At 35.0% G+C, this 27,985-nt stretch overlaps 2 protein-coding genes across 4 annotated transcripts in view; one reads left to right on the top strand and one right to left on the bottom strand.

Moving 5' to 3' along the window:
* LOC144959144 (uncharacterized) overlaps nucleotides 1–12,913 on the bottom strand; it is a 94,354-nt gene extending 81,441 nt beyond the window's left edge. For both annotated transcript variants that reach the window (XM_078891632.1, XM_078891641.1), the window contains exons 1-6: nucleotides 12,736–12,913; nucleotides 10,626–10,791; nucleotides 9,421–9,689; nucleotides 8,028–8,216; nucleotides 7,285–7,471; nucleotides 5,547–5,716 (exon numbers count right to left, since the gene is read on the bottom strand). In XM_078891632.1, coding sequence (XP_078747758.1) covers nucleotides 5,547–5,716; nucleotides 7,285–7,471; nucleotides 8,028–8,216; nucleotides 9,421–9,689; nucleotides 10,626–10,782 — 972 coding nt within the window. In that variant the 5' untranslated portion in view covers nucleotides 10,783–10,791; nucleotides 12,736–12,913. The remainder of the gene's footprint in view (nucleotides 1–5,546; nucleotides 5,717–7,284; nucleotides 7,472–8,027; nucleotides 8,217–9,420; nucleotides 9,690–10,625; nucleotides 10,792–12,735) is intronic.
* Nucleotides 12,914–14,130: 1,217 nt separating this feature from the next.
* LOC144959133 (uncharacterized) overlaps nucleotides 14,131–27,985 on the top strand; it is a 47,668-nt gene continuing 33,813 nt past the window's right edge. The window contains exons 1-8 of one of the 2 annotated variants that reach the window (XM_078891624.1): nucleotides 14,131–14,285; nucleotides 19,395–19,584; nucleotides 20,613–20,737; nucleotides 22,191–22,343; nucleotides 22,649–22,767; nucleotides 24,199–24,350; nucleotides 24,803–24,875; nucleotides 25,547–25,658. In XM_078891624.1, coding sequence (XP_078747750.1) covers nucleotides 19,448–19,584; nucleotides 20,613–20,737; nucleotides 22,191–22,343; nucleotides 22,649–22,767; nucleotides 24,199–24,350; nucleotides 24,803–24,875; nucleotides 25,547–25,658 — 871 coding nt within the window. In that variant the 5' untranslated portion in view covers nucleotides 14,131–14,285; nucleotides 19,395–19,447. The remainder of the gene's footprint in view (nucleotides 14,286–19,394; nucleotides 19,585–20,612; nucleotides 20,738–22,190; nucleotides 22,344–22,648; nucleotides 22,768–24,198; nucleotides 24,351–24,802; nucleotides 24,876–25,546; nucleotides 25,659–27,985) is intronic. The other variant, XM_078891616.1, reaches the window with a different exon arrangement.

Below are 27,985 nucleotides of genomic sequence, written 5' to 3'. Positions count from 1 at the left end.
CGTCTTCGGCGCCTCCTAAGAAAACACAACATGTGTGCTAAATTACACATTGACACCGGCTAGCATTTCATAGAAATATCTGGTCCAAATTTCAACCATCCAATATTATTTGTTCTGAAAGGTCGATCTTAAACTAATCCGTAGTTCCAGACACTGTCCAATTTTTATTTTAAAAACCCGTACAAGTGTAAGTAATCACACGGGGACGTGAAATTAAAATCCAATATGGCGACGAACGCTGGCAATTGCCATGACACACAGTTCATAATCACCAGATTTGACTTCACTAAGGGCGATACGACAATATAATACAATATGTGTGTATCATCGGAATAGTGTAGTCATAAACTTATAATTCTATGCCTATCAATTTGCATGTTATGGCCGAGTTTATTACTGTATTAATAAACCGACAAGAGTATCCGGTGATTTGCTCACGCCAACAGGTGTGGTGGTCAAAAGGTATAGTATAGATATGGACGGTTTGGTTGGTTGTCGGCCATCCAGGTCATTTGAATACGGGTCTGAAAAACAATTTTATTCGGACACCTTCCGTAATAATGATAATTAAAAATATAGCCAGAAAAAAAATAACGAAAACAACGAGTGCACAAAAAAAAACCAAACCCAAACACAATAATAATAATAATAATAATAATAATAATAATAATAATCATCATAATTATTATAATAATCATCATAATATAATAATAATAAATAATAATAATAATAATATAATAATAATAATATATAATAATAATAATAATAATAATAATAATAATAATAATAATAATAATAATAATAATAATAATGATGATGATTGATGATGATGATAATAATATTAATAATAATTTTACAATAATAACCAAAATAAAATAATAATAATAATAATAATAATAATGCCCCCGGAACCGGTTTTTATGGTGTGAAATGGACAATAGCAATAGCTTGCTACCCTTTGGTTAGATGCTGACAAGAAGCTATGACTTGACGAAGGCTACGGTCAGACACAATCGACGGGAAACGCATTCTTCTAATAAGTTTAGGATGGCTACGGTATTACTTTTCTTAAGGGCTTTAACTTTTAAAAAAAATAAAAATAAAAAAAGAAACATTTCTGAGCATTACAATGATCATGTTCATCATTAAAGCATGACTTATATTGTTATTAAGCCAACTCTCACAGGTATAACTAGTTGAATTCACTCAGCTCTTTTAATGTTGGTATTGTTTATAGAGCGCCAGGTGAGTGATAAGTTCTCAGCAGACCCCATAAATCAGACTAAACACGGTTTAGGTGGCACACTGTTTCGAATATCGGTACTATTGATATGGCGGACAGAACTAGTGATTATCTTATTTAAACGCATACCATTAATAACTCAGATGGCATTACGTATAACGTATAATTAAGAGACAAAAATTATATAATCGATAAAATAAACCCAACACACACACACACACACACACACACACACGTGACATAAGTTAGGTGTTATCAAGCTGCAAATGGAGGTAAATAAGGACAAGTGAATAAAGTGAAAGGAAAAAAAAAAAAAAAAAAGAGAGAGAGAGAGAGAGAGAGAGAGAGAGAGAGAGAGAGAGAGAGAGAGAGAGAGAGAGAGAGAGAGAGAGAGAGAGAGAGAGAGAGAGAGAGAGAGAGAGAGAGAGAGAGAGAGAGAGAGAGAGAAAGAGACGAAGAGGAGGGGGAGGGGGACGAAGAGAAAATACTTATCTCTAGGGAAAAGAATGTCATTAAAGAGTCAAATACAATATTCTCGGTTGATGAACCTGCAATATCATCATTAGCTCATTTATATTGGTCCTATTACAAATCGACATTTAAAGCGCTGAAATAGGAACATGTCCTTGAGCAAATTTCATTCCCATCATACACAACGACGATACTGACCAAATCTTCCTCAAGAGGTGGGCGTGGCGTAGTATGGAACGTATTAGAACAAGAGGCTCTGACAAGCGTGGTAGTCAATCTGAGCTGACACTTAACCTTAATTTCTTTTCAAAGGCGGACACATCGAACATTTACAAAATAAAAAGAGCAGTTCTTTATGTCTTTACAGAAAAAAACCCACAATCTTTCACAAATCTTTTCCCCCTTACTTTAATTTCTTCATAAGTCTTAGCAATTAGTAGAGGTCATATTTTGGACAATAATAATAACAACAACATCAACAACAACAATAATAATAATAATAATAATAAAGCTGATGAAAATAACAACACGTAAATAAAGAAGCAAACAAGTCGAAAATCTGCTCAAGTTGTAGAAAGCGTTTGAAAGTTTAGAATCCAAATAATAACAATCAAATAGATAAAAAAGAAAAAAATACGAATAAATGCTGCCAAATACGATACAGATGACTTGTTCATTCATTAGAAAATGATGTCAAATAACCATGAAGCAGATTGTTAGTAATCTCAATCCTTTATTCTTTTCAAATATCACATTCTGTTTATGGAACGGCTTACTTTTGGTATCAAGTTGTTCTGCAATATATGTTGATTTAAAAAATAATAATAAAAAGCGGTTTTAAATATATCTTTGTGCCCATTGACGGTAAATTTCAGCCATCAAAAACAGTCGGTGAATGATGAGGAATATGAGGAGGAGGAAGAAGAGGAGGGGAGAGGATGAAGAGGAAAAGCTGAAAATCAGCAAAAGCGGATATGTCCTCTTGGTACAAAAAAAAAATTCTTTTTGAATTCATCAGCAATTACACTAATATTACAGTCCTTTTTAAAAAAACCATAATATTGAGGAAGAGAGAAAATTCGCATTATTTGACCAAAATAAAACTGCTGTATTTGAGGACAGGAATGTATGACTTTACTTTTCAGTTTGCTAAAATTTGCCATAGTGCGGCACACACACACACACACACACACACACACACACACACACACACACTCTCTCTCTCTCTCTCTCTCTCTCTCTCTCTCTCTCTCTCATAATTTTAAACAAGATGCTCACTTCGAAATACCCTTTGAAATTTTTAAGCTAACATGATTTATTGCAACAGGAAACATTGATAATAAAATCCAAAAGTTTACATGACAAAAATATTGAGTGAAGCTAGAATGAATATAGTTTATGTCATGGCCAGAGAAGTAAAACAATCAAAATAACAATATAAAACAAATCAAAACAAACAAAACAAGACCCAGACCATTTCCAGAAAATAATTTTTAAAATAAATAAAAAGGAAGTGAAGAGTGTGTGCATCTTGTATTGAAATATACTGAGAGTAAATTGACAAGTTTGTTATTTAAAAACGTATAAGATGGGAAATCATCCTATAATGATACATCAAAATTTGGCAGAAAAATCTGCACACTTCTTGTATTCATGAAACAAACTGAAAATTTTAATTATACACAACACGATTCAAAGTTCAATTTGAATTTGCTACTTTCTCATGGTTTATGCTCATTGGTGAATAGACTAAAGCTTGAAGTTCATTAGACACTATGACATCACATTAAAAAATATAATAGAGGATGAAACCAATGGTTCAACTGTCTTCAAAGCTACATATCCTAGTCATTCCAAAGCTTAATCAAATCAAGGGTCTTCTGTAAGTTCCATCACAGAGCTCAAGACAGACTGTGGATAAGTTATTTAATAATAACGGCAAACATGAGTTGATGGCATCCCTGTTCATGGTAGAAAGAAATCCACGACTCAAACCAATGACCAAAACAAATCATGACCCAAGCACCACATTGATGACTCTTTTGCCAACGTGAGATGTGAGAGAAACAGCAGCCTAGTGTGTTGTTTCCATGTCAATAGTTCATTGACGATTGATGAAGCTGGACGTAAGTGCTGTCGTCCCTCCTATGTTGGTAAGCCGCTGACTGAAAAGCCACAACATCTAGAGACTTGAATGGGCCGTGGCTCACAGTCACTGGTACCAACCCCGATGGGATTGCATCTCATTCTAAGATGAAGTAGTTCCAAACTTTCTTTCAACCTATGAAAGACTGTGGCAGAGGGAAAGAGAGCGCGTCTCTGTTAAACTCATGAAGGATATTCTTAGTGTGGTGGAGATGTGGGTCTGTAGTGGTATTGGCACCAGGTGCATAACTGTGCAGCTGCCGGTAGATCTCAAACTTGATATTGATTACGCTGTTCATAATGCAATGAGTGATGAAATATTAATGAATACAAGCGAATTTCATGTAATCGCTGAAGCAGTCCTTCAGAACCATTAGGCCTAAGGAGCCGGATTTTATCCCTGTTTCTGTAGAGCGAAACATGACAGCAATTGCTTACTACCCTTTGGAAATTACCCTAGTCTATCTCAAAGTACTTTCCAACAGATCTTACAAACCCGCTACTGGGTGAACAGGGGGGTCTGAAAAAAAATCCTGAGTTCATCCCTTTCCGTGTGAAGTGAATGCTCTACCAACTGAGCTATCGAGACCCCCATGTAATTACTGTTAAAATGTCAAAAATGTGTAATTTATAACTTTATAAATATCCTGTCAAATTGTAATAAATTTGTGATTAAACATTTGTAAAATCTTATTGACTCAAACTGTTTCGTGTCTGCAAATAAGTTTTTTTATTGTATTGTTAAATACCCATTGCGATAAAACTTTTTTAGAAGCAGGGGGGGGGGGGGGGGGGGAGAGTGATGGTCAATAACTATGACATTCCCTCTGTCCCGATCCAAGATGCAAAAAAAAAAAATGCACTTGGCTAAGTTTTTTAAAGTTATGATAGCACAGGTCTAATTTACTTGAACTAAAGTAGTCATTTCAGAAAAGTCTGAAAGTGCTTTGATTCATTAAATTGGAAAACTAAATAATTATTCGTTAAATTAAAAATTGGCACTGTGTATAATTTCAAAACATAAACGTAATCATTATACCTAAAAAATATTTTTTAATGAAACACATGAATACTATAGAAGAAAGATGAGTTGCAGTCATTCCATAATGAATTATCATTTTTTAAAAAAGAGCAATAATCATTCTCAAAAAAAATCATAGGGAATATGCCAGGTGGAAGATTGGGGGGTGAATGGAGGTAGACGGGAATACCAGTAAGTGATATGCAGAAAGACACATGAGATGCATGTTCGTGGAAAATTGCAGTAAACAGGAAAGTAAAAAAAAAAAAAAAAATAACTCACTTTTTCTATCCAAATAAGGCAGCCTTTAAAATGTGTGTAAAAGCAATTAAGTTTTAAAAAATAATATAAAGTCTAAAATAAAAAACAAAACAAATGAGTTTACATTTATAGATTAAAGGCAATTAGATTGGCTCCATTATCCTATAAAACAAAGGATAAATTTCCTGAAATAAATCTAAAGCATTAAAAAAAATAAAATGATCACGATAATTTAAATACATTTCAATTCAACTTGAAAACTGCATTCAACAGTTTGTCTGAGTTAAATTCTTTCCATAAATAAGCCCTTATAAAAATACATCCCATAACATTTCAGTCCTTGTCATTTAAATTACTAAGTTAGAATATGCATTAAGGATAGATGAAATATAAAAGTGTACTCACCTTGAAGACATCCCCCACATATTTCCTGTCTGCATCCACCAACACACCAGCGGCAAGAAGATGAGTACACACTTGAGCCATTACGTTACGCAGGTCGTGCCTTGTCAGGATGGCATGCAAGTAGTGACTTGAGTCAAAGGGACATAACAACCAATTGGCCAATGTCTCTCCTGCGACAGACAGAACAAGCAATTTCTGTCAGCAGTGCAAATTTGTTTTCTGTTTATAGATTTTTTGTTTGGGTTTAAAAAAAAAAGAAAAGTGGTGGCTATTTCATTTCACTTTAAACCTTTGAATCATAAGAAAAAGAGGAAAGATCGCTTAAATGTGCCATCACTGAAGCCTTTTCCCTGCATAACTTAAAAATATAAAAAATTGAATGTTACAACTGTTTTGAACAACAATGCAAATTCATTCACCCATTCAAAAGGCAAACCAAATTCTTTCAAGACATACAATTTTGTGACCAATAATTTTGATGATTACTTTTTCAAACACTATTCCACTTTAACTCAACATTTTAAACATTTTAAAAAAGGATAACCATTGGCGTCGCAGAACCCTCCACCCCCCCCCCCCCCCCCTGTAAAAAACAAAAACAAAACAGAATTATTTAATGACATTATAACGCAGTTCATGTAATGATTTAACTCTATGCTCACGGTGTAAAAAGTTTGAGAGTGAATGTGTACCTACATTAATAGGAGTCGATAGAAATAATGATATTTCAGACTAAGATTTCTCCTCTACTTCTTAATCAAAGCAAATGCCTTTATGCAGCATAATTCAATACTTCCATTGAATAATTAAGTAGCTGTCCATATTTTAATTTTAAAATGTGACAGTTTATAATCAATCAATGCTATAGGTCATGAATAAGAGCTGGAGAGGTATAACGACATCAGTTCATGGAATACTTTTTTACCAGTATGTGTAAAGAAACTAAGGATATTTGGTATAAAGAACATGAATGAAATATGGATCATATTTCGAGTTAGACTTTCATTGACAAGATATCCCTTTCACTTAAGTGTTAAATCTGGCTGATCAAAGTGTCTCTTCAACTAACTGGAACTGTATTTTTAAAAATTAAACGGCATTTCGAACACTGTTAAAGTCATAAAGAAGCCAAGTAAAGGATGGCAGTAGGTAACAAATTTGGCAGGAAGATGTAGAATTCATTAGTGCCTGTGACATTCTTCATTTCAGACACCCATAGTAAGACAGAACCAACAAGATATATGACAAATCAGAAATACATTTTAATGACAACCTAACTATAATATGTCCATACACAAAAGCCGCCAAAGTCTCTCAGAGACAGTTTTAAATGCCAGAAACTTTTATTTTAGTTTCAATGTGATAACAATCTAAAAGCTATAGGTACTTTGAGTTAAATAAAATACAAAATAAGAATAGTCCATGGGCCCATGGAGCCAGAATTTATCACCATATTCTGTAGCATTAAATGGACAGTAGTATTAGCAATTGCTTGCTACTCTCTGGATTGGAAGCTAGTCTACTGCAAAGTGCTTTCTGCTGGATCTAACAGACGCAGCTACCCAATCACTACTGTTGGGTGGACTGAAGGGGGGGGGGGGGGGGGGGCAGGCATAAAATATGTCAACATTGCACATAGGATTGACATAGTTAGACGAGTGCTCTACCAATTGAGCTGTCAAGACCCCCACAAAACAAAGAAACCATTATATTTATTGCATATAAATATCCTCCTCACCATCAAATTCCTTTCCATTAATGAATCTAAGCTCATCCTGCAATAAGCTCGGCCATTTGATAGCATCCTGAAAGCTGATGGCAGGAGCTGACTGCTTGTCATTGCTTAACTGGCGCCTCCTTCCAGTGCCACTGTGTGACGTCTTGGGGGTGGGAGGTGGGTCATAAGCCAGTGTGTTTTCAATTGACTTATGTGTTGATACAAATAAAAAGCAAATTAAAAATATTATGCTATTGCATATGCTTTAAACTGGACGTTGATCAAGAACATTTTGGATGCTGGTATAACTGAAAGAACAACCCCCCCCCCCTCCCCTCCCCCCCTTTTTACTTGTTAAATTAACTCAAACAATTTAAAAATTCTTCCGACAATTGAGAGCTCAGCACGATAGAAAGTCATACAATAAATTATAAAAGATCACAAGGCTTTAATGGTTAACTATATCTCAAGAACACATCAAATCATAAGGTCTCTGTGTAATTTTACTTTCAGGTAATAAACTTGTTGAAAATTACCTCCTTTTATCATCTGTAATACTAATCCTTATCAATTTATAGTACTTTTGATGCTTAAGTCAGAAATATTAGATCAAATTTAATGACTTTATCTTCTCTTAACCTTTGTAACATCCTTAAAAATTTGAATATATTATAATGTCGTCAACAGCAAACTAAAAGTCTTTTGAAACTTTTTTTTTTTGAGGATGGAAAGAAAATCAAAGGCAAACTTTCTACAACATTCACCTTCTGTCTCAAAGAAGACATTATCTTGACACTTTGAGGCTCATCATCGATGTTTGTTTCATCCACATCCTCATCAATTTTGTCGCTGCCAACTGACGTTTTTGGACTGATGGAGGTATGGAAGAGGTCTTCTTTGGGAGATTGACCAAAAATGGAACGAAGTTTCATCTCATCCATTTGAGCCATGGCCTAGAGAGTAAATGAGAAATGAGTAAAGAAAACAGTATGTGTGCTGCTTTGATCTAGATGTAGAATCTTAATTGAGGTCAGATGATCGAATGGAAGGATATATTGCACATATTTTCCTCATAACACCAGAGATGGAAACTTGCAAAATTCCTCCCAGGTATAATGCCCCTTTGAGGTTATCAAAATATTGTACAAGCGGCTAGAAATTTGTGTCTTTGTGGTCTTGTGGTATGACTCTCGTCTTTGGCTCAGAAGGTCCAGAGTTCCAGTCCTTCCCTGACCCGTGCATGGTTGAGTTCTTGGAAAAGGCTATTTACTCAACTTACTGAGGTGCAAAATAGTACCTGGTTGTTAACAGCATTGTATCTGTCCAAAAAAATTGAAATACTGCCTAACAGGCGTCATGTCCAATCTTACATGTTAAAGTGTTGCCGTTGGCTAGGGACCCCGATGTAAAGCGCTTTGAGCATGTTTAGTGGATATTTGTCTATCTAAATGCTCAAGTTCATTGCAATGAACATGACTAAATTACGAAAGCTTATTTAACTTTACTTGAAAGATAATATCTAGCATAAGTGATATTAACATTCAAGGAAAACATTATCCAAAGATGGCATCAGTGTGATAATCAAATGTGGATAAAATCAGCATTTAAAAATTATCACTTTTTAAAAATAAAAATCAGAACACATAAAAACACTTTTAAAAAAACCCAAATAAATTGTATATCCACCTTAATTTATTGGCTACATTAGCAATCGAGCTAACAATCAAATGGGGGTCGATAAAATTATTATGACAAGCAGTCACTATCAAAGTGTCACTTTGACTTCACAAGACATACTTGTTGCCCTTCCATCTTTGAGAGCCTAACAAAAGGATGAGTGTTTTGGAACTAGTGACAGTAGTTCAGGGCATGTAAATCATGACAATGGCTGGTAAATTTTCAGACTGAGTGTGCCTTGCGGTCAGATATAGTGTCCACTGTCAGTCCTGTCAAATGTCCTATTTGTACATGAGAAAAAAATAGAAAAAATGAATGCCAGAATGTTGAGTGCCCTTTGTACACAGTCTACCATACACAGGTGTACAGGAACACAGGTTTGCCTGTATCTGCTGTGAAAATGAAAAAAATGAAAAACAAGGGAGAATAACAAAAAGTACTTAGAAGTAATCTAAAAAAAAACCCCAGTAATTGAATTACTTGATCAAGATCCGTGACAACCATGGGTGACCTCTTTGGCGTGGACGTTTCCTCTGAAGGTAATAGTGGCGATGTGCCAGACGATTCCTCTCTTGAAGATCTTGATCTCATACGCCTCATCCTCCTGCCATCAGGTGACCTAGAGAAGCTACGACAAACGGAACTGTTAGCTCCGCCTATGCTGTTTTGAGACCTGTCTAGCACTACATCAGGTGGGTTGAAAACAAAGACACCTTTCGTGCCAGATGTGTCATCCATTATAGATGTCCCTGTGTTGTGTAAAAATAAAAGTAATTGATTGAAAGTAGACGGGTCTATCCAAAAATGAAAATCCTAAGGGGGTTGTATTGCCTACGTAGTATTCAACAACTAGACATCAGTAATTATTAAAGATTTTCTCTTCATAAATTGTATGTACCTTTCTTTTATGTCTATTCTTGTATTTTTGTTTTTCTTTAAAATCGCGATTTTTAAAATGTCCATTTCAAGCACACTATCATGACTAAACCATTTTATTTTTAATATAAAAGAAACACATGAAGAAGGATGCTGTAGAATTTGAGTTTATATATTTGTTGATCTGTAAAATAATATATAGATAAATAAAATAAAATTCCCTCAATTACTCTTTTTCTTTCTGGTCTATCTTGAGAAAACTAAGATAACCCAGGAGTCAGCCGCAGTGCAGCACCACAAAGTGAGCAATGGGATGGGAACTACATTTCTTGTCCAAGGAAAAAAATTAAATGCCGACAATTGAGCTCAAACCCAGATCTCCAGGAGGAATGCAATGCCATATCCATTCTGTCATCGTGTCCCCTATGGCACATGACACATGCAAATCACACACACACAAACAATTATCCTGGTTATATCAACCAATCGTTGCTTGCATAAAGCAGTGTATGAGATTTAAAAAATGAAAGAAAAAAAAAAGAAAAGGAGATTTGAAGGAAAGAGAAGAAAAAAATTTAGACATCTATAATGTCAGGAGTTGAAAGGAGCTTGCATCAGTTTCAGGACAATTCAACACTTACCTTTACTCTCTAATCCAACTTATATGGAAAGCAAACATTGGCGTTCATGTAAAGAGAGTTAAAGTCATCCACTGCACGATGATTAAATACAGATTTTACTCTGGAAAACAACCCCCCCCCCCCCACTCCAAAAAAAAAAACAAAAAAACAGTAAAGAATTTTTTATACCTAATGCAGAATCAGGTAAACTAGGATCTTCCTCCTGAGCCATTTTCTTCTTTGCATACGGCAATGGGTAGATGAGGGTAGGGGATGGAGACCGGCTGACATTCCTGATTGGAGCTAGAGTTATTGGAGCCTCTTCAAATACCGAATCGTCTGCCATGGTTTATCTCTGAAATAGAAAAAAAAAACAAACCTAACGGAATAACACAACAACTTAAATATGATTATTGTTGTGAAATTTAACGAATGTAACTGACAGTATCAAACTGGTATTATGTCAGTACATGTTTTCTATAAATCTATAAAATCATTATTACTATATCCATGACACTGACATTTGATACAAATCAACAGCAACTCTTTTGGAGTTTCCCCTAGAAAATTTCTCAACAAACCATTGAGTCACTCAAGAATATATTTTGAATGTTGTTTGCCACTGATAGAAACATGACAGACAAAAATATCCCAAAAATTATGACAGAATATTTTTCATAACATGAAATCTGTGTGGTGATCAGGTTCTCTGAGCTTTTAAGGAAGTCTGCTTTTGAAACACGCAGAATGCCCTTGGGGAAACAGGTCTCTCAATTTACACATTAAGAATGTGGATTAAAGACTTTAGAGGAAAGAAACGACATGGAAGATGAAACTTTGCCAAGGTACTTCTTGTGATGATGGTATTCAAAAAGTCAATGCAGTTTTGAATGAAGACTCAAAGAATGTCCAGACACAGTCATTGCAGCTAACATGTCAATCATAACTAGGATTTTTATAATTAATAAACCAAACTAAGCAAAAATGTTTTCTAGATATAATATGCCACATCTGCTGACCCATTATCAAAGAGATGCAGGAGAAGATTTTTCATGCAAGTTTTATTGATGGGAAACACTGCGTCATTCCCGTTATTCACCCTACGTTTTGTGAATGGACAACTATGCTTGATTAAAATATCACTGATAGAGGAATGACAAAATCGAACCACAAATATCAGAAATATAATTTACAATATTTATTTTTATAATTAAAAAACAATATCAGGAAAATAAAATCAATTATTCATGACAGGAAGTGTAATTTTGCACTAAATAAAAAGCAAAATCAATAATTTACATTTGCAAACAGAAATGAATTTAAATCACAATTTTTTTATACATCATTTTTGTCTTGGTCGGCATTTTGATAAATCATAAAACAAACGTTTAAAAAAAAGATCATTATTGGTGATCGTGTAATTTCCTTTACATTAAATGAACTTCATTTAATCCAAATCCAATAATTCCAATTCTGACAAAAATCAATCTACATTGAAATCATTAATGTCACTATCAATTATCTTAAATGAAGAAAAGTTGGAAGAATGTCCACAGTAACGACCAGTTGAATGTATATCTTCCAAGGCTGATCCGACCAATTTTGACAATGGGCGGTCCCTTGGCCTTGATTTTAATTTCATTGAAATTGAGCCAGAGTTGCTTCTTTGTTTACTTGACACAGTATGTCCCCTTACAACTGTCCTATTTCGAATTTTCCCTGTGCACAGTTCTGAAACATTTCTTGAGACAATTAAGTTTTTCCAAAATACAGAAGACATAAATGTACAATTGATATTTTGACACATCAACAAGGCTTCGTCATCATTGATTTGAAAAAGCAGAATGGGACTCTCTGTTCCAGAAAGATTACATCTCTGGCAAATCCTGTCCATTTCTTTGCTGTTACGGTTTGTGATTTCACTGGTGAAACTTTTAGCACATTCAGTGTCATCACAGATATCCATCTTTTATAAATCTTCTTTACTTTTCACGTCACAAGTCCAAGTTGTTTGTCATTTTCAAAATCAAAATCAAACTCTTTCCTGACTGCTTATAGTAGAACAGATTACGTCTAATCGGAAACATGGTTTTATTTATACGAATATACTAACACATATTAGGCGTACATGGAATTTAAGCTCACAAAGTTATTGATGGGGCTGATGGTCACTGACTTCCCTAGCCTATCGGCTGCTATCTGATGGCCAGCCCAATCAAAGTCAAATGCAACAGTTTGTTGTTTTGTTTTATTTTAGATTGACTTGACAATTGAACCACGAAACTTTAACTTCATTTACCTTCACGATCCGAAATAAACTGGGTTTACTCTATTTGTGTCAGCATTCAATTACAACATTGTCTTTGTCATTCTTGAGAAAAGTGAAGAATCCTCTTAAGTACCTAAATAAAACAATAATTGCTGATTGAACTGATTGTTGACGAAGTTATGTTGTTGAAAGTGCTGGGCGGGTACCCGGGTACCCGCGGGTACTCGCGGGTAATAAAGTTAAACCGGGTACTCGAGTAAAAGGGACGGGTAGCGGGTACCCGCTTCAACAAATGGAACCCGAACTGAGTGATAATTGGATGTAATACAATTTTGATCTTACATATTTACATTCACATGACCTTTTTTCAAAAGATTTTCCTCTTTTATTTTTCAATTACATTGATTTTTTTGTTTTATTTGTTAACACACATTTGATTCAATTTTGGAATCAACAGATTAAGACTATACTAGTTCTTATCTATTAAAGGAATCTCAGTTATTTTTAAAATTTATTTATTTTGGTTTCATTGTAATTAATTATCCTTGTTTCTTACTTTCGTTTCATTTGTTGTGATAAATAATAAATAATAAATGACTAAAAAAAAAATTAAAGAATAAAAAACATAAAAAAATTTAATGAATAATAAAGCCCCCCCCCCCCCCCCCCCCCCCCCCCCCTTCACAAAAACATTTTTTTTGGTCAAAAAGTCACTCCCGCCACGGGTACCCGCGGGTACCCGGGTAATCCGACCACTACCCGGGTATTACCCGGGTAATGATTTGGGCGGGTAATCCCAGCACTAGTTGTTGAAAAACGTTTATATCAAGGGAAAGAACTTTTGTAAATAACATAGTGTTGTGTTTCCATACAGAGAAAAGTGGTATATACTCTCTCTCTCTCTCTCTCTCTCTCTCTCTCTCTCTCTCTCTCTCTCTCTCTCTCTCTCTCTCTCTCTCTCTCTCTCTCTCTCTCTCTCTCTCTCTCTCTCTCTCTCTCTCTCTCTCTCTCTCCCGGAGTAGGTAAAAAGAAAGAAAAGAAAAAATTGTCTAGAAGAGGGCAATTGTAGTATACTATTTCCATTTTTATCTACTTTGTTTTTTGTTTTTTTAAATTTTGTTCCTTTTTTTCAACTGAGATAAGTAGATTCAGATACTGCGTTGTTTTCCCAATAAGTGGGCGCTTCTACAAAGACCACTTCCTTTAAGAAATATTAAGACCATTGCTTCGCTATATCTGATATGACTATTTTTCTAAAATAATTATTTCAAAACTATCCCAGATATTAAAATTACAAATATAAACTACGGATGCATAAAGAAAATAATGTTTCCTATTTTTTCTCTTTGTACAGTCCCGTAAAGAGCAATTAACTCTCTCCCTCTTTTTATGACGCAGTCAGCGTCAGTAGTTACCTAAGCTTATCAAGGAGATGCGTTGAATTGTTATATTGATTTAAGTTAGAGAGTGAGCTATAAATGCCAACCGAAAAAAAAGCTGCCTCTTCTTAATCCATTCTTCACGATGATCAACGACATTTTAATATAAAATTTATTTTTAAATTTCTATAGAAGTTGTTGGTAGGTTGCATTATGAAAACGAAATGAAACTGAATCACCTCGTTAAAATGCAATGACAGTGTCAATATCACTGGAAGTGGTAGCAATAAGAGGATAAGTTGAATTTAAAACGTCGTTTGCATTTTCAGTTTTCAGTTCAGTTGCACTAAATCATAAATTCAGTTGAGTAAGCTCTCATCTCACCATAGACCGGCTCCTTGGTCAAGCGCTAAGTCAAGCCCAAGAAATTCACAAAATTAGAATACTAACGAAATCTATTTGTAAATAAAAAAATAATTAGGCCGTGTTTACATTTCTCTCCTGATTCAATCTTCTTGATCTAAATTCTAGAAATATTTAGGCAGTGACAATAGTACTCAATATTATTATTCAATATTGATATTGAATCTTCTCGCTCCCCTCACCAGAAACACAAAACTTGAATGAAATATCGGACATCAAAACTTGTTCATTTTCGAATTGGATTTATGTAATTTCTGCCTTCGAGAGGATTCCGGCTTGTGTGTGTACTTGAGATATCTAGTTGAGATTAGTTAGATACTTATCAGATTGGAGTGAACAACAAGATACAGTGATACAGTACAGCTAAGACTTAGATAGATCTGGTCATTTAACAAGTAAGAAGATGAGCTTAAACAGCAGTAGTAGGAAAAGTAGATCTGGCAGTGCCAGTACTAGTAGTGGCAGTAGTAGGAAAGAAAGCCCTGCACCGATGGGTACAAATAAGGCAAAAGCAAAAGCTGAGACTGAGACTTGCGGAAAATGTGAATATGTATGCAAAGAGATTGAGAAATGCTTACAGTGCGAGCTCTGTGACCAGTGGTTTCATACTTTGTGTGAAAAGATAGATGATGACACCTATCAACTGTTGAAGAAAGACTCAGAAAAAGAATGTCCGCTGCTGCATTACTACTGCTCTAAGTCCTGCAACAAAGTGGCCTCAAAGTTCTTGGGCAATTTCATGCAGCTTGAAAAGGAAGTAGATAAACTCAGGAAAAAAGTAGAAGACGTAGATAAAAGTGTGAATATCATTCAAAAAGGTGAATTCACAGAGGAGATGATAGAAATAGTGAAATCAACAGCAAAGGATGAGATAGAGGCCTACCCTATGTCTGAGGCGAGTGAGATTAAGGAGAGACTCAAGAGAAGTACAGAAGAAAAGTCAGATAGAGTAAGACAAGATATAAATGAAATGAGGAAAATCAATGAAACTGAGGAGAAGAAGCAGGCAATGGTGAAAAAGAACCTGGAACTAGAAGAGGAGAGAAATGAAAGGGCTAAGAGGGTGAAAAATGTAATTATGTATGGCATACCAGAAGCTAAAGATGGCGACAACAAGGAAGATATAAGAAAAGCCCAAATGGTACTCAAAGAGTTGCAGGTTCATGGAAACAAAGACAGCCTCAACCCTATAGAGCAAGTGATCAGATTGGGCAGAAGAGAAGATAGACCAAGACCCATGAAAATAAGTCTGATGTCAACGGATCAGCGTAACACTGCTCTTAGGAACAGCAAACAGTTGAAAGACCATAAACGGGAATGCTTACAAAAGGTGTATATTGGAGCAGACCAAACAATTATGCAAAGAGAGCAGGCCAAGGAGTTAAGAGAGGAGCTGAAGAGAAGACGAGAAGCAGGGGAAGATGTAGTCATATATAAGAAAAGGGTCATTTTCAGGGAGAAGTTTAGTGAACAAATAAGAAAGAGAGACAGCGATGTTGGAGGAAATGACTGGGATTGGGATGAGGAATGACTATATTGGAAACGTGTCAGTCCAATTGCCCAAAATGTTTCTGAGCAAGGACTCGAAGACAACAAGAAAATTCAAAAAAGAGAAGTACCAGTAAATGATAAGGAGGGGCAGCACGTGAATATGAAAAATACCCTGAAGTTCATGTACACGAACGCAGACAGTGTGATGAATAAGAGAGAGGAGCTAAAGGCTATGGCAGAAGAAGAAGATCCAGATGTAATAGCAATAACAGAAGCTAAGCCAAAGAATGCAACAACACACCCAACCATAGCAGAGTTAGGTATTGAGGGATACACTATAATAGCTAGCAGAGATTTTGAAACTTCCGGCAGAGGAGTATACTTATTGGTGAGAGAGAACCTCAAGGTTAACCCCATAGAGGAACTCACAGATCACGACTTTAGGGAGAGCGCTTGGTGCTCGATTGGAGTAACTGGACAAAGTCAGATACTAGTAGGAGTGATTTATCGGAGCCCAAATAGCACAGGAGAAAATAATGAGAGAATGTTGGAGATGATAAGGAGAGCATCACAAAAAAAGCATTCAGAGATAATTATTATGGGAGACTTCAACATGCCGGAACTGGAGTGGAAAGGGATGGACGAACCAAAAGAGGGAAGCCTGGAGGAAAGTTTCATAGAAACCATTGAAGATTGCTACCTACAACAGATAATAAAAGAACCCACGAGACAGAGAAAAAACCAAAAGCCCAACGTATTGGACTTGATATTGATGGAGGAAGAAAATGACATAATCGACTTAAGACTGAGCCACCCACTGGGAAAAAGCGACCACGCGACCATATTCCTAAAACTGAGGGCGACATCAGAGACTGTAGATGAAAAACTGACACTCAGATATAGGAAGGCTGATCTAGAGAGTATGAAAGAGGAACTGGGGCATATAAAATGGGAGGAAATACTAATCGAGGACACCGTAGGAAACAACTGGAGTAGATTTACCAGAGTACTTAACCAATGCTTCGAGAAAAACATCCCGAAAAGCAGAGGGAACCGGGTTGGGAGAAGAAATCAACCTTGGATGACGCAGGAAGTGAGAGGGGCATTACGGAAGAAGAAGGCAGTAAATAGAAGATACTCTAGAAGCAAAAAGGAAGAGGATTGGGACAAATACAAAAGAGTGAGAAACGCAACTACTAAAATAGTCCGACAAGCGCATCAAAAGTATGAGAACAAGATAGCAGAGGAAACGAAAGAAAATCCTAAAGTATTCTGGAGTTATGTAAACAGTAAAATGAAGACAAGACAGGGAACCTGTGACATAAAAAAAGAAGATGGCACTTGGGCATCTGAAGATGAAGACAAGGCAGAGGTGCTAAATCTCTTCTTTGCAAGTGTCTTTACAGTGGAGAACCAGAAAAACTTGCCAGATATTGCTAAAACAAGTAATATAGATACTACACAATGGCCGATTACTGAAGAGAGAGTAATGAAGAGACTACAAAACCTAAAGGAGAGTAAATCACCTGGACCTGACAAACTTCATCCTTACATCCTAAAAAACTTAGCAGAGCAGCTAGTAGAACCCCTAACCAAGATATTTAACCAGTCGATGAAAGAAGGAAGACTACCAAGGGAATGGAAAGAAGCTAACATCACAGCCATATTCAAGAAGGGAGACAGAAAAAATCCAGAAAACTACAGACCAGTGAGCCTGACATCTGTCGTCTGCAAGCTCATGGAACAGCTGATTAGAGAAGAAATGGTTGATCATATGACCAAGAACAAACTATTCAGCAAAGATCAACATGGTTTCATGGCGGGAAGGTCTACAGTAACAAACCTACTTGAAACAATGGATGACTGGACGAGAGACCTGGAATTAGGCAACAATTTAGATGTCATATACCTCGACTTCAGAAAGGCATTTGACAAAGTTCCACACTGGCGCCTAATCAGGAAATTGGAACAGTATCAAATTAATGATCAGACAGTCAAATGGGTCCGAGATTTCCTCAAAGATAGAAGACAAAAAGTGATAGTGAATGGAACAGCATCAACAGAGAGACTGGTAACAAGTGGAGTTCCACAAGGAAGTGTACTGGGACCAGTTCTCTTCCTGATTTATATCAATGACTTGCCAGACAATCTATCATCTAAATGTAAAATCTTTGCCGATGATACTAAGCTCTATGGAGTAGCTAATACAGAAGAAGAAAGAAACACCTTACAACAAGATTTGAAAAAGCTTGAAGAATGGTCCGAAATATGGCAGATGGAGTTCAATGTAGATAAATGTGCAGTTCTTCACCTAGGAAAAAACAACAGAGAAGCAAACTATATAATGAAAGAAAAACCCCTGCAGAAATCCAATGGGGAAAAAGACCTAGGAGTATTTATTGATAGGAAGCTAAACTTCAAGAAGCAAATTAAAGATGTTCAATCTAAGGCTAGTAAAACACTCGGAATAGTGAAAAGAAATTTCAAGAATCTGAAAACAAAACACATGACTACCATCTACAAGACTATGGTTAGATCAAAGCTGGAATATGCTAACTGCATATGGTATCCGAAGTTTGAGGGAGACAAAGACTGTTTGGAAAGAGTGCAAAGGAGAGCAACAAAACTTATCACACACCTGAAAGACAAAACATACTGTGAGAGATTGAAAGAATTAAATCTCCCGACCTTAGATTACAGGAGAAGAAGGGGAGATATGATCCAAACATATAAAATAGTAAAGGGAATAGACAGGGTAGAGGCAGGATTCCTTAAACCAAACAAGAACATTCAGACACGAGGAAACAGCAAGAAACTGAAAAAAGAACGTTTTAAAACAAATGAAAGAAGGAACTTTTTTTCATCTAGAATTGTAAATAACTGGAATAAACTACAAGAAACCACAGTATCAGCAAAAAATTTGAATAAATTCAAAGCAGAGTTGGAGATAAGCAACACCCTAGGAAACAAGTTCAATTATAAAAATTGGTCCAATCATTAATAGATGAGGAGGAGCGAAGGAGACTACACCAAGTCTAAAAGCTCTATACAGAGGTATCCAGGTATCCAGGTACCTCCCGATTCTTACTTTTGATGCCAGTAGAAATATCTAGATAGAAATGTAGTCGGGAAGCCTTTTTTTCTCGAAAATTTATGTGTAAATCTTTACTTATTTTTGTCATTTAATGTTTGCTACCCCCCCCCCCCCATCACCACCCGGGGCTCTACTCGTCCTAATAATAACCAACTCCAACACCTCTTGACAAGAAGAGGTGGTTTATTATTATCTAGACTAGAGTTGGCAGTGACCATAAGCTCTCGTGTAATTTGTACATTTTTCTTTGTACATTTTTCTTGCTCGCCTAATAGAATCGATTTATCTTCTCTTTTTTCAAGCAGTAATATTTAATTTTTGATTTTTTTTTAAATTGATATTTTCAGACATTTCAATGGAGTATGACTTTACCTTAATTCTACCAGCAGAAATTGTGGAGCAAATCTTAAAACTACTGATTGCCAAAGACTTAGCAATTTTTCAGGGCGTTTGTAGGCGATGGAGAGAATTTGGAAATGCTAATAACCTGTGGTGAGTGACCAATTCTTTAAAAATGAAATTAAGTTAGATTTGATTTTTATCATATTATAGAAGGAATGAAATAGACGTCACTCAGCTCTTTGATTGTTTTTAGGCAGCCATTTTTAGTAGTTCTCAATAAACTCCATCAATCAGACTACAAACGTTCACATAGTTTTGTGTGTCGGTACCTACATTATATCAGACTGGCGAATGTGTGAGCATTTTCTCTAAATGCATAACGTCAATATTTTATAATGATAACAAGTAAAATGGATGGATGTGCAAAGCCAAGTTGTTTCTGTAATCTCTCACTTACGTACTTTATCTATATCAAAATTCTTCTATCTTCTATGTCAAATTTTAACCTTTTTAGATTTCAGTGCCAGATTTATATCTGCTATACAATTTTGAAAATAATTTCGATGTAAATAGATACACACAAACACATACACACACACACACACACACACACACACACACACACACACACACACACATATATATATATATATATATATATATATATATATATATATAATATATATATATTCATCTATTGTTTTATTCGTTTACAGAATTCAACAAAATGCTTCACAAAGAATATTATGATATGATTGATTTACATTTTCATTTGCTTTTCCTTGCATTAGATAGTTGTTTAGATAGCTACAATACCTCAAAGCTCGGCCGGCCCCTTTTTTCTGATGAAACAGTCATTTGAATCTTTGTCTTGATTCAACTTTTCTTACAATTTTGACACATTAAGTGATAACGATTGTTTAACTCCTGTCATACCATTATGTTTTGCACGTTACCCCACTCAACTCAGATGTTAATGAATATCGGATCATTCGCTGTGATTGATGTTTTAATTTTTTGATATGGCAAGGCCCCTAAAAATTGCTTAAGTGACTTATACTGTTTGAAATTGAAATTGTGTTAGACGTGGCATGTTGGACAACTTAATGATAATTGTTAAGTGATCATAACTGTTGAAATGCTCTGTTGATTAAAAAAAAATTCAATCTTGATTTCAGGTTGCATTTCTGCATGAAGCTTGGATGGTTGAAATATGGGGTGAATAACAACATACTAAAAGAAGAATCTCTCTATCCTTCCAGAACGAACGTGTCAGGAAACTCTCCTGTATTTGACCTTCGTGGTAATTAAATGAGTAGTATTGGTAGACAACTGATAGCTGACATTTGATGACTACAGTTATGACCTTTTTGCTGTTTTATATTTATGGCCAGAATGGCGTAAATTGCAATTTGATGTGTTGAGATACATTATTTTGTGTGTGTATGTATTTTGAAGTTTGCAAATAATTCCCTTTTATACTAAATTGAAAACGATTCAATAACCACTATTGATTTAATATCATTTTTATTTTCTGTCAGTTACATTGATACAAAATGACTCATTCACTTTCACAGGCCATTGAAAATATATAAAAATGAGTCAAACATTAAATCAATGTTCTTCTAGTTTCATCAAACGGAATGCAATTGTTTTCCAATAATACTTCTCTGTCCAGAAAATAATGAACAATAAATAAACAAACAAACAAAATTTTTTAAATTCTGCAAAAAATTAAATTACAAACTCATGTCAATTCAATAATGTATAAAGTCTGGTTGAAATTTGTCATACTTTCTCGAGTATAACTGCTGTCTGTGGCTGAACAGCAGCCACAATTCAATATTTAAAATTCAACCTTATTGTTTAAGATCTCGTGATCCCTCGGTGGAGGTTTGTATGTAAGCATCCCTTCCACCTCGTCGAATGTGGAAGAATTGTGTAAGAAATTCACGAGCCTCGTGATGTCAATGTTGTGGTGCTTTATCCCAATAGAATGTTTAACCATAAAATTTTGCAAGTCAGGAACCAACTATTTCTCTTGTATTTCCAATGATACTGAACTTTTTCCTTTCTCAGTGAAAATGGCACTTTAGGGTTTGACATTTTGGTAATCAGAGACACATTTAACATATTTCATGTGCATCAGTATCGACTGTAACTTTTCCGCGTACACGAAAAATAGGTGACAAGTGACTTTACCATCCATCTCTATTTTCTTATGTTGGGACTCTGTAGATTGATTTAATTATAGGATTTATTTTAGAAACGTGTCAATTGCAACTCCCATAAACACACAAAGTATGTTATTTTTCATAGTGTATTGTCTTTGGACAGAGGCACAATAATTTTTATTTCGTCACTAATCAAATCTAGCTACCATACTTTGGAAAGTTTTGCATTAGATCTTACTCCTTCTCAAATCTACTCAAACAGGATAATCATGACCCACTGTAAATGTCTCATCTATTGAGCGTTTTCTTAAGTTTCACTGATTTTCATTTGGAGGTTCCATCAACCATCTCTCCCTAAAAATGTCATATTCTTTCTTCTCTTTCTTTTTTTTTTGGTGTTACTTTTCCCCTAATGAGCTGGGTCTGTTAGACCTGGCAGAAAGTACTTTACGATAGACTATCGTCCTATCAAAATGATAGCAAGCAATTGCTATTGTTTGTTTCATGAGTAATATGTAATTCATTTTGATATGCAAGATTTGAATTACATCGTATGAGATATTTTAATTTCGGTATTAACAGTTGCGAAAGATACCCGACTGTCCCCACTATGCACATGGAAACATATCTTCCTAAGGCTGGGCCATTTGAAAACAAATTGGAGGAAAGGCAGATACACAGTTGGGCCTATAATGAGGGCACACATGGACAAAGTCAATGCTTTTGATTGTCTTGGTAAATATCCTTATAGAACACTTTTTTTTAATGAGGAAAAGTAAGCAAAAAGAAAAAAGTACTTATCAAAAAAGAATTAAGTTTGAAGTCTGAAAATTATTCCTTGTTCCTGTGTTCAGCAGGAAGATTTACTTTTCATATAAGGTGCAAACCCTTTGACTTTTATATATTTTTAAGTGGCAGAGACCTCTGTTAAAGAATGCCTATATAGAAACATTTTAATGATGCAAATTTGGAAAGTTAAATCACTTTGACCTTAATTTTGTATTTTTAGAGTTGTTTTTACTGTCGTCAAATTGTTCCAGGTAACACTCTGATTAGTGGTAGCGAAGACAAAGCATTGAGGATTTGGGATTTAACAACATGTGAGTGTCGACGAAAAGTTGGAGGTCATTCAGATGGAATTACAGCGGTCAAAATTGTGGTATGTTTGAATACATAAGAGAGAAGATAAACATCTAAAAAATGTATATATGATACACTGTCACAGTCCATGTCATGTATGTCCATCCAATTTGAGGTTTGAAATCTAGTCGAGAAAGACTGATCTTTGTCGTATTCTTTTCCTCTGCTTTGTCTGGTACTTTATAATGTACACCTTTTCAGGTGGTATTTTAGGGTGCAGATGCTAGCCTTTGATGAAAGCAATCAAATCCTTGTAGTTCCATGTAATAAAGAAATGGAACATGTCATCTAATTGTTGTCATTATTATAGCAAGGGCCAGCGTGCCCGGAAGTTCAATTTGTAGAGCATTTGATTCACTTACACTAGTCCACTTTTTTATTTTAGTAGATGCTGGAAGAAAGGGCGGGGGGGGGGGGGGGGGTTTCTCTGTCCACTAAGAAGTGATTGGGTAATTGCAAAAGTACTTTGCAAAATGTTAGTGTCTTATCTTAAGGATGGCAAGCAATTGTTACTGCAGAAACAGAAATCAGCTTAGGCTTAAGTTTTGGGTTCTTTAAGAGCGTTTTAAAAATTCTGGAGAACTGAACATTCTATTTTGTGACCAATTCATAGAGAGAAGGAATCTGATTTAATTTTTGTGAGGCTTTTATAACGGAAATTTACGTGCATTTTTCCAAGACATTTTCAAGCAGGGTGTACAATTACGTTTACTCTTATTTCAGACACACTTTCAGTTTGTTTGTTTTTTAATCTTCAAATATTTCGATCATTGAACTGTTTGCTCAGTTAGCTTGCATGTTCAGATGTCGGTCCTTTACACATTATCACTTTTAACATCCTATTTAGTTGGAATTGAGGACGTAAATGTTTTCCTCTCAAAAAAATTTAAACCTAACATTTCAAGCCAAATTGACAGAAAAAAAAATCAAATTCTCATTTTATTGTAAAGTGAATTCTTATTTAAATAAACCAGCAAGACTGGAGGTCATTGCTCATTTTATCTGTTCAATATGCCATTATTCATGTTACATTATCAGTACTAGAGGTGCCAAAATGACCAATCGAGATGAAAAATAAAGCGAGTAAATTTGAATCTTATGGACAACACACGTGTCTTGTGCATCTTCTGACAATGGCTAAGGGACGACTCGTTGTTTGTCATGTATTGTCCCCTTATATATGAGTCACGATTACTCACATTATTTTTCCCTCTACATTTAGAGTAGAAAGCAACTAGTAGAAAACAAGTTTATTGTTTTCCACCTCATGTTGGGCTCTGAATGGGTCTTAGCTCAATGAATCTGGGATCTACTGTATTTGTCATTTTTTTCTATTAAAATAATAATAAAATAAAGGTTCTCAGTTATAACTTATATTTGATTTTGAGATATATTTTTCTTTCTATCTCCCACTTAAATTTAATTACCCCCTTGACCCATGTTCGAAAAGGGTAACCAAGTGATCACAGGTTGCGGAGATGGAGTTATTCGTATCATTGACATATCCACTGGCAAACTGGTGCTTACATTCATAGGTCATGGAGGAAGTGTGGACCACATACAGGTAGTGGGCAACCTTGTGGTCAGTGGAGGAACTGATAGGTTTGTCAATTGGAGCATCATCAATCATCATCATCATCATCATCATCATCATAATCATCATCATCATCATCATCATCATCATCATCATCATCATCATCATCATCATCATCATCATCATCATCATCATCATCATCGTCGTCGTCGTCATTATTATTATTCCATTATTACGATGTAATAAGAATAAAAAAACGTAATATCTTTATTGTCCTAAAAGTGTCGGGTGTCGGTGCAGAGCTATAATCACAGATATTTGTACGAGTTACTGTGAATCAAGAGATATATCTATTACATTACCATGCCACAGATGCCCTGTTAGATAAAATCCAGTTGAATACTACAACTATACTGTACAATACTGATAGATAATAGAAAAGAGTAAGGGAAATAAACAGAAAAATCAAGACATGTTTTTAAAGCAATTACATAAATTCTTTCCCTTTTGTCATTCATAGGTCAATACGAGTCTGGTCACTTGTTCTAAAAGAATTGATTTTTATAATGAGGATGCATACAGATGAGATTGAGGTAAGTAATGATTCTCTCTCTCTCTCTCTCTCTCTCTCTCTCTCTCTCTCTCTCTCTCTCTCTCTCTCTCTCTCTCTCTATTTATTTATCTATCTATCTATCTATCTATCTATCTATCTATCTATCTATCTATCTATCTATCTATCTATCTATCTATCTATCTATCTATCTATCTATCTATCTATCTATCTATCTATCTATCTATCTGTCTGTCTGTCTGTCTATATATCTATATATCTATCTATCTATCCATCTACCTGCCTACCTATCTATTTATCTACCTACTTATCTATCTATCTACCTACCTACCAATCTACCTACCTACCTAACTATACCTACCTATCTACCTATCCATCTATCTATCTGTCTATCTATCTATTTATTTATCTATCTATCTATTTATCTATCTATCTATCTATTTATCAATATATGTGTCTGCATTTGGTCTGTCTGTCTACCTCAAGATCATGATCTTTTAAAATTTTAAGATAGGTATAGATTTGTATAGATACATAAACAATACGCGTCTACAGTCACAGGAGAATTAAACAATGGATGCACATTCTGACCTTATTTCTATATTTCTTTACTTGGATTTGATTTTGGTCTCATTGGATTTCAGAGAGCATTCTGTCCTTTATTGAGACTGTCTTATTACATTACCATTGCAGTGCCTTTCAGTGTACGGTAAGCATGCTGTGAGTGGATCTTGGGACAAAACTCTAGTCTTATGGGACTTGGACACCGGCAGGTGTGTACATCATTTGGAGGGCCACACGGAAGGTAAGCGGACATCAATTATGGAACTTCTAGTCAAGTTTTAATTTTACACCCTTTCAAAAAAATATTTGGGAGGAGGGGGTCTGAGGAGTATTTTTGTTGTTGTTGTTGTTGTTGTATTATAGGGGTCTACAGTGGAACATATATTTAAACAAAGACCTCAGGCAGAGAAAAAATAGTTCTTTATATCAAAATGTAATTCTTTATGAACTTGAAGAGGTGTGTGTGTGATTGGGGAAGGGGGGGGGGGGGGGGGGGTGAAGGGGATAATTTTTCTCATCGATTCAGTGTGTTCAATATCAATGTGCTATTTTGTACTTTGTGTTAAATAAAAGTTATATTCAATGGGTAAGAATTATGTTCAGTGACGCTAGCTGTATCTGGATGAAATTTGAATCTGAAGGCTTGTTACTACAATCCCAATGTTATACATGCATATTGAAGGACTGCTTGCCTGGACTTGCTTCCTTATTTAAAGATGAAAATAGGACTTTATCACTTAGATACCTTTATACATTAACACATTATTACATTATCTCATATAGCTTGGGATATAACATTTACAGACATCGTTTCATGTAATGAAAATATACTTATCCATAGATGACTAGTGGGTAACGAAAACCGTTGTATACTCACAATTGTATCTCTTGTGTCAAAGGAAGAAAAACAATTAGCATAAAATACTTACAGGGAGAATTTGCACTTTTTATATAAAGGAAATCATGACCCATCGCATCAATCTGGAATAATTTTGCAGTGAACTAAATAAAGAAGATTGAGTGCCAAAGTCAAAATGATCTGTTTTAAGAAAGTAACTATTTGGAAATTTAAAGAAACAAAACTCAATCTCCTCAATGGAGGTATTTATTTTAGCTCATTAAAAAGATAGCTTAGAATAGAATTGTAAGCATCAGGCTTATCCTGACATAATACCCTGTTAAGACGATTGGTCACAAATATACATTATTATAAATTGCAAATGCAATATCTTTCAAGTACTTACCACAATGCTTTATTTTTCTTGATAAATTATTGTTGAACTCATCAAGATAGCATAATTCCATAATACACTTTGTCATGCTCAAGGGACGGGATGCTGCAGGTTAGTGCCAAATTAGAACCTGTAGAGTGACAAAATTAAAGTGTACCCGATCAATCAACTGGGTTTGGTCCAATTGCCCTTTTGATGCAGGCAAGTGTGGCACTACTTTGCAATGCTCCGACGTAGAAATGTAAGCATCTTGCATCAATTTATAACACAAACGTTTGCTACATCACCATCATATTATTATATCTCATAAATCTTGTGTCGCATCATAATAATCACGTTTTACCCGCTCTTTATATCGGAAACCCTTTCTAGTTTCTATAAAACTAATTATTTTTGACGTATTGAAATCAACAATTTAAAACTAATCTCACCTTTTTCTCGTCTAGCTCCAAGAAAGTCACTTTTACATACAATGCTTACTAGGTTATTCCATATCTACATTTTCTTCTACTCTAGGCATTCTAAGGATTGAAATGCATATACTCACATTTTAGCCAATGTTATGGGAAGAGTTCCTCATCTCTGATTAAAACACTGATCATTTCATGGGCATGCTATTCCAAAACTACCTTTTTTCTCCACATAAATATTTAATATTTTTCACCCATCTATTCTAGTATAGGGTGTTTGCCAAAACAAAATGTAGGATTATCAATTTAGACAGCTTGTCAACCAATTAACGCAATGGAACAAATTAATAATGTATCAAATGATAGGAAATAATCCAAATATGTGTTCTGTTTAGCATTCCAGTCTATTTCAGTTATTTCAGTTACAGTTTCTAGGAAATGACCATACAGTTAAGGAATCACTTTTTAAAAAACTCAGATCGCATTTATTATTTTTACGTTCAAATTTTCTCAAATTTGTGTCCAATATTCATGTAAAATACAAAAAGCAGTAATCTACTTTTACTTACTGAGCTGTTGTTAATATTAAAGTCAAATAACATGTAAAATTAACACCAAACAAAACTGTAAGGGATTGCACATCTTTTGGTATGTTTTACATAATTTTGTCATAATATGTCGCTAAGTTATTTTAGTTTTGTAATCCTACATTGTTTTATCAAGCATACTGTAAAGTGTGTGTATAGCATATGCGACTTTTACAGATTATGTGACTGTCTGTCTCAGAATGGTGTTGTCGATCGGAGTGAAGTAGAAGTTGAAAATTGAATAAATTGTAGTCTAAACTAGGAAACATACGTCAAATTTATATGATTTTAAATTTATGTTGAGAATAAGTGAGGAGGTGACTTGTTGAGTCGACTTTT

The sequence above is a fragment of the Berghia stephanieae genome, chromosome 1 (assembly GCF_034508935.2).
Source record: "Berghia stephanieae isolate SIO BIC M18660-M18661 chromosome 1, UCSD_Bste_1.3, whole genome shotgun sequence".
NCBI classification, from domain to species: domain Eukaryota; kingdom Metazoa; phylum Mollusca; class Gastropoda; order Nudibranchia; family Aeolidiidae; genus Berghia; species Berghia stephanieae.
This window is presented reverse-complemented; position numbering and strand designations above follow the sequence as displayed.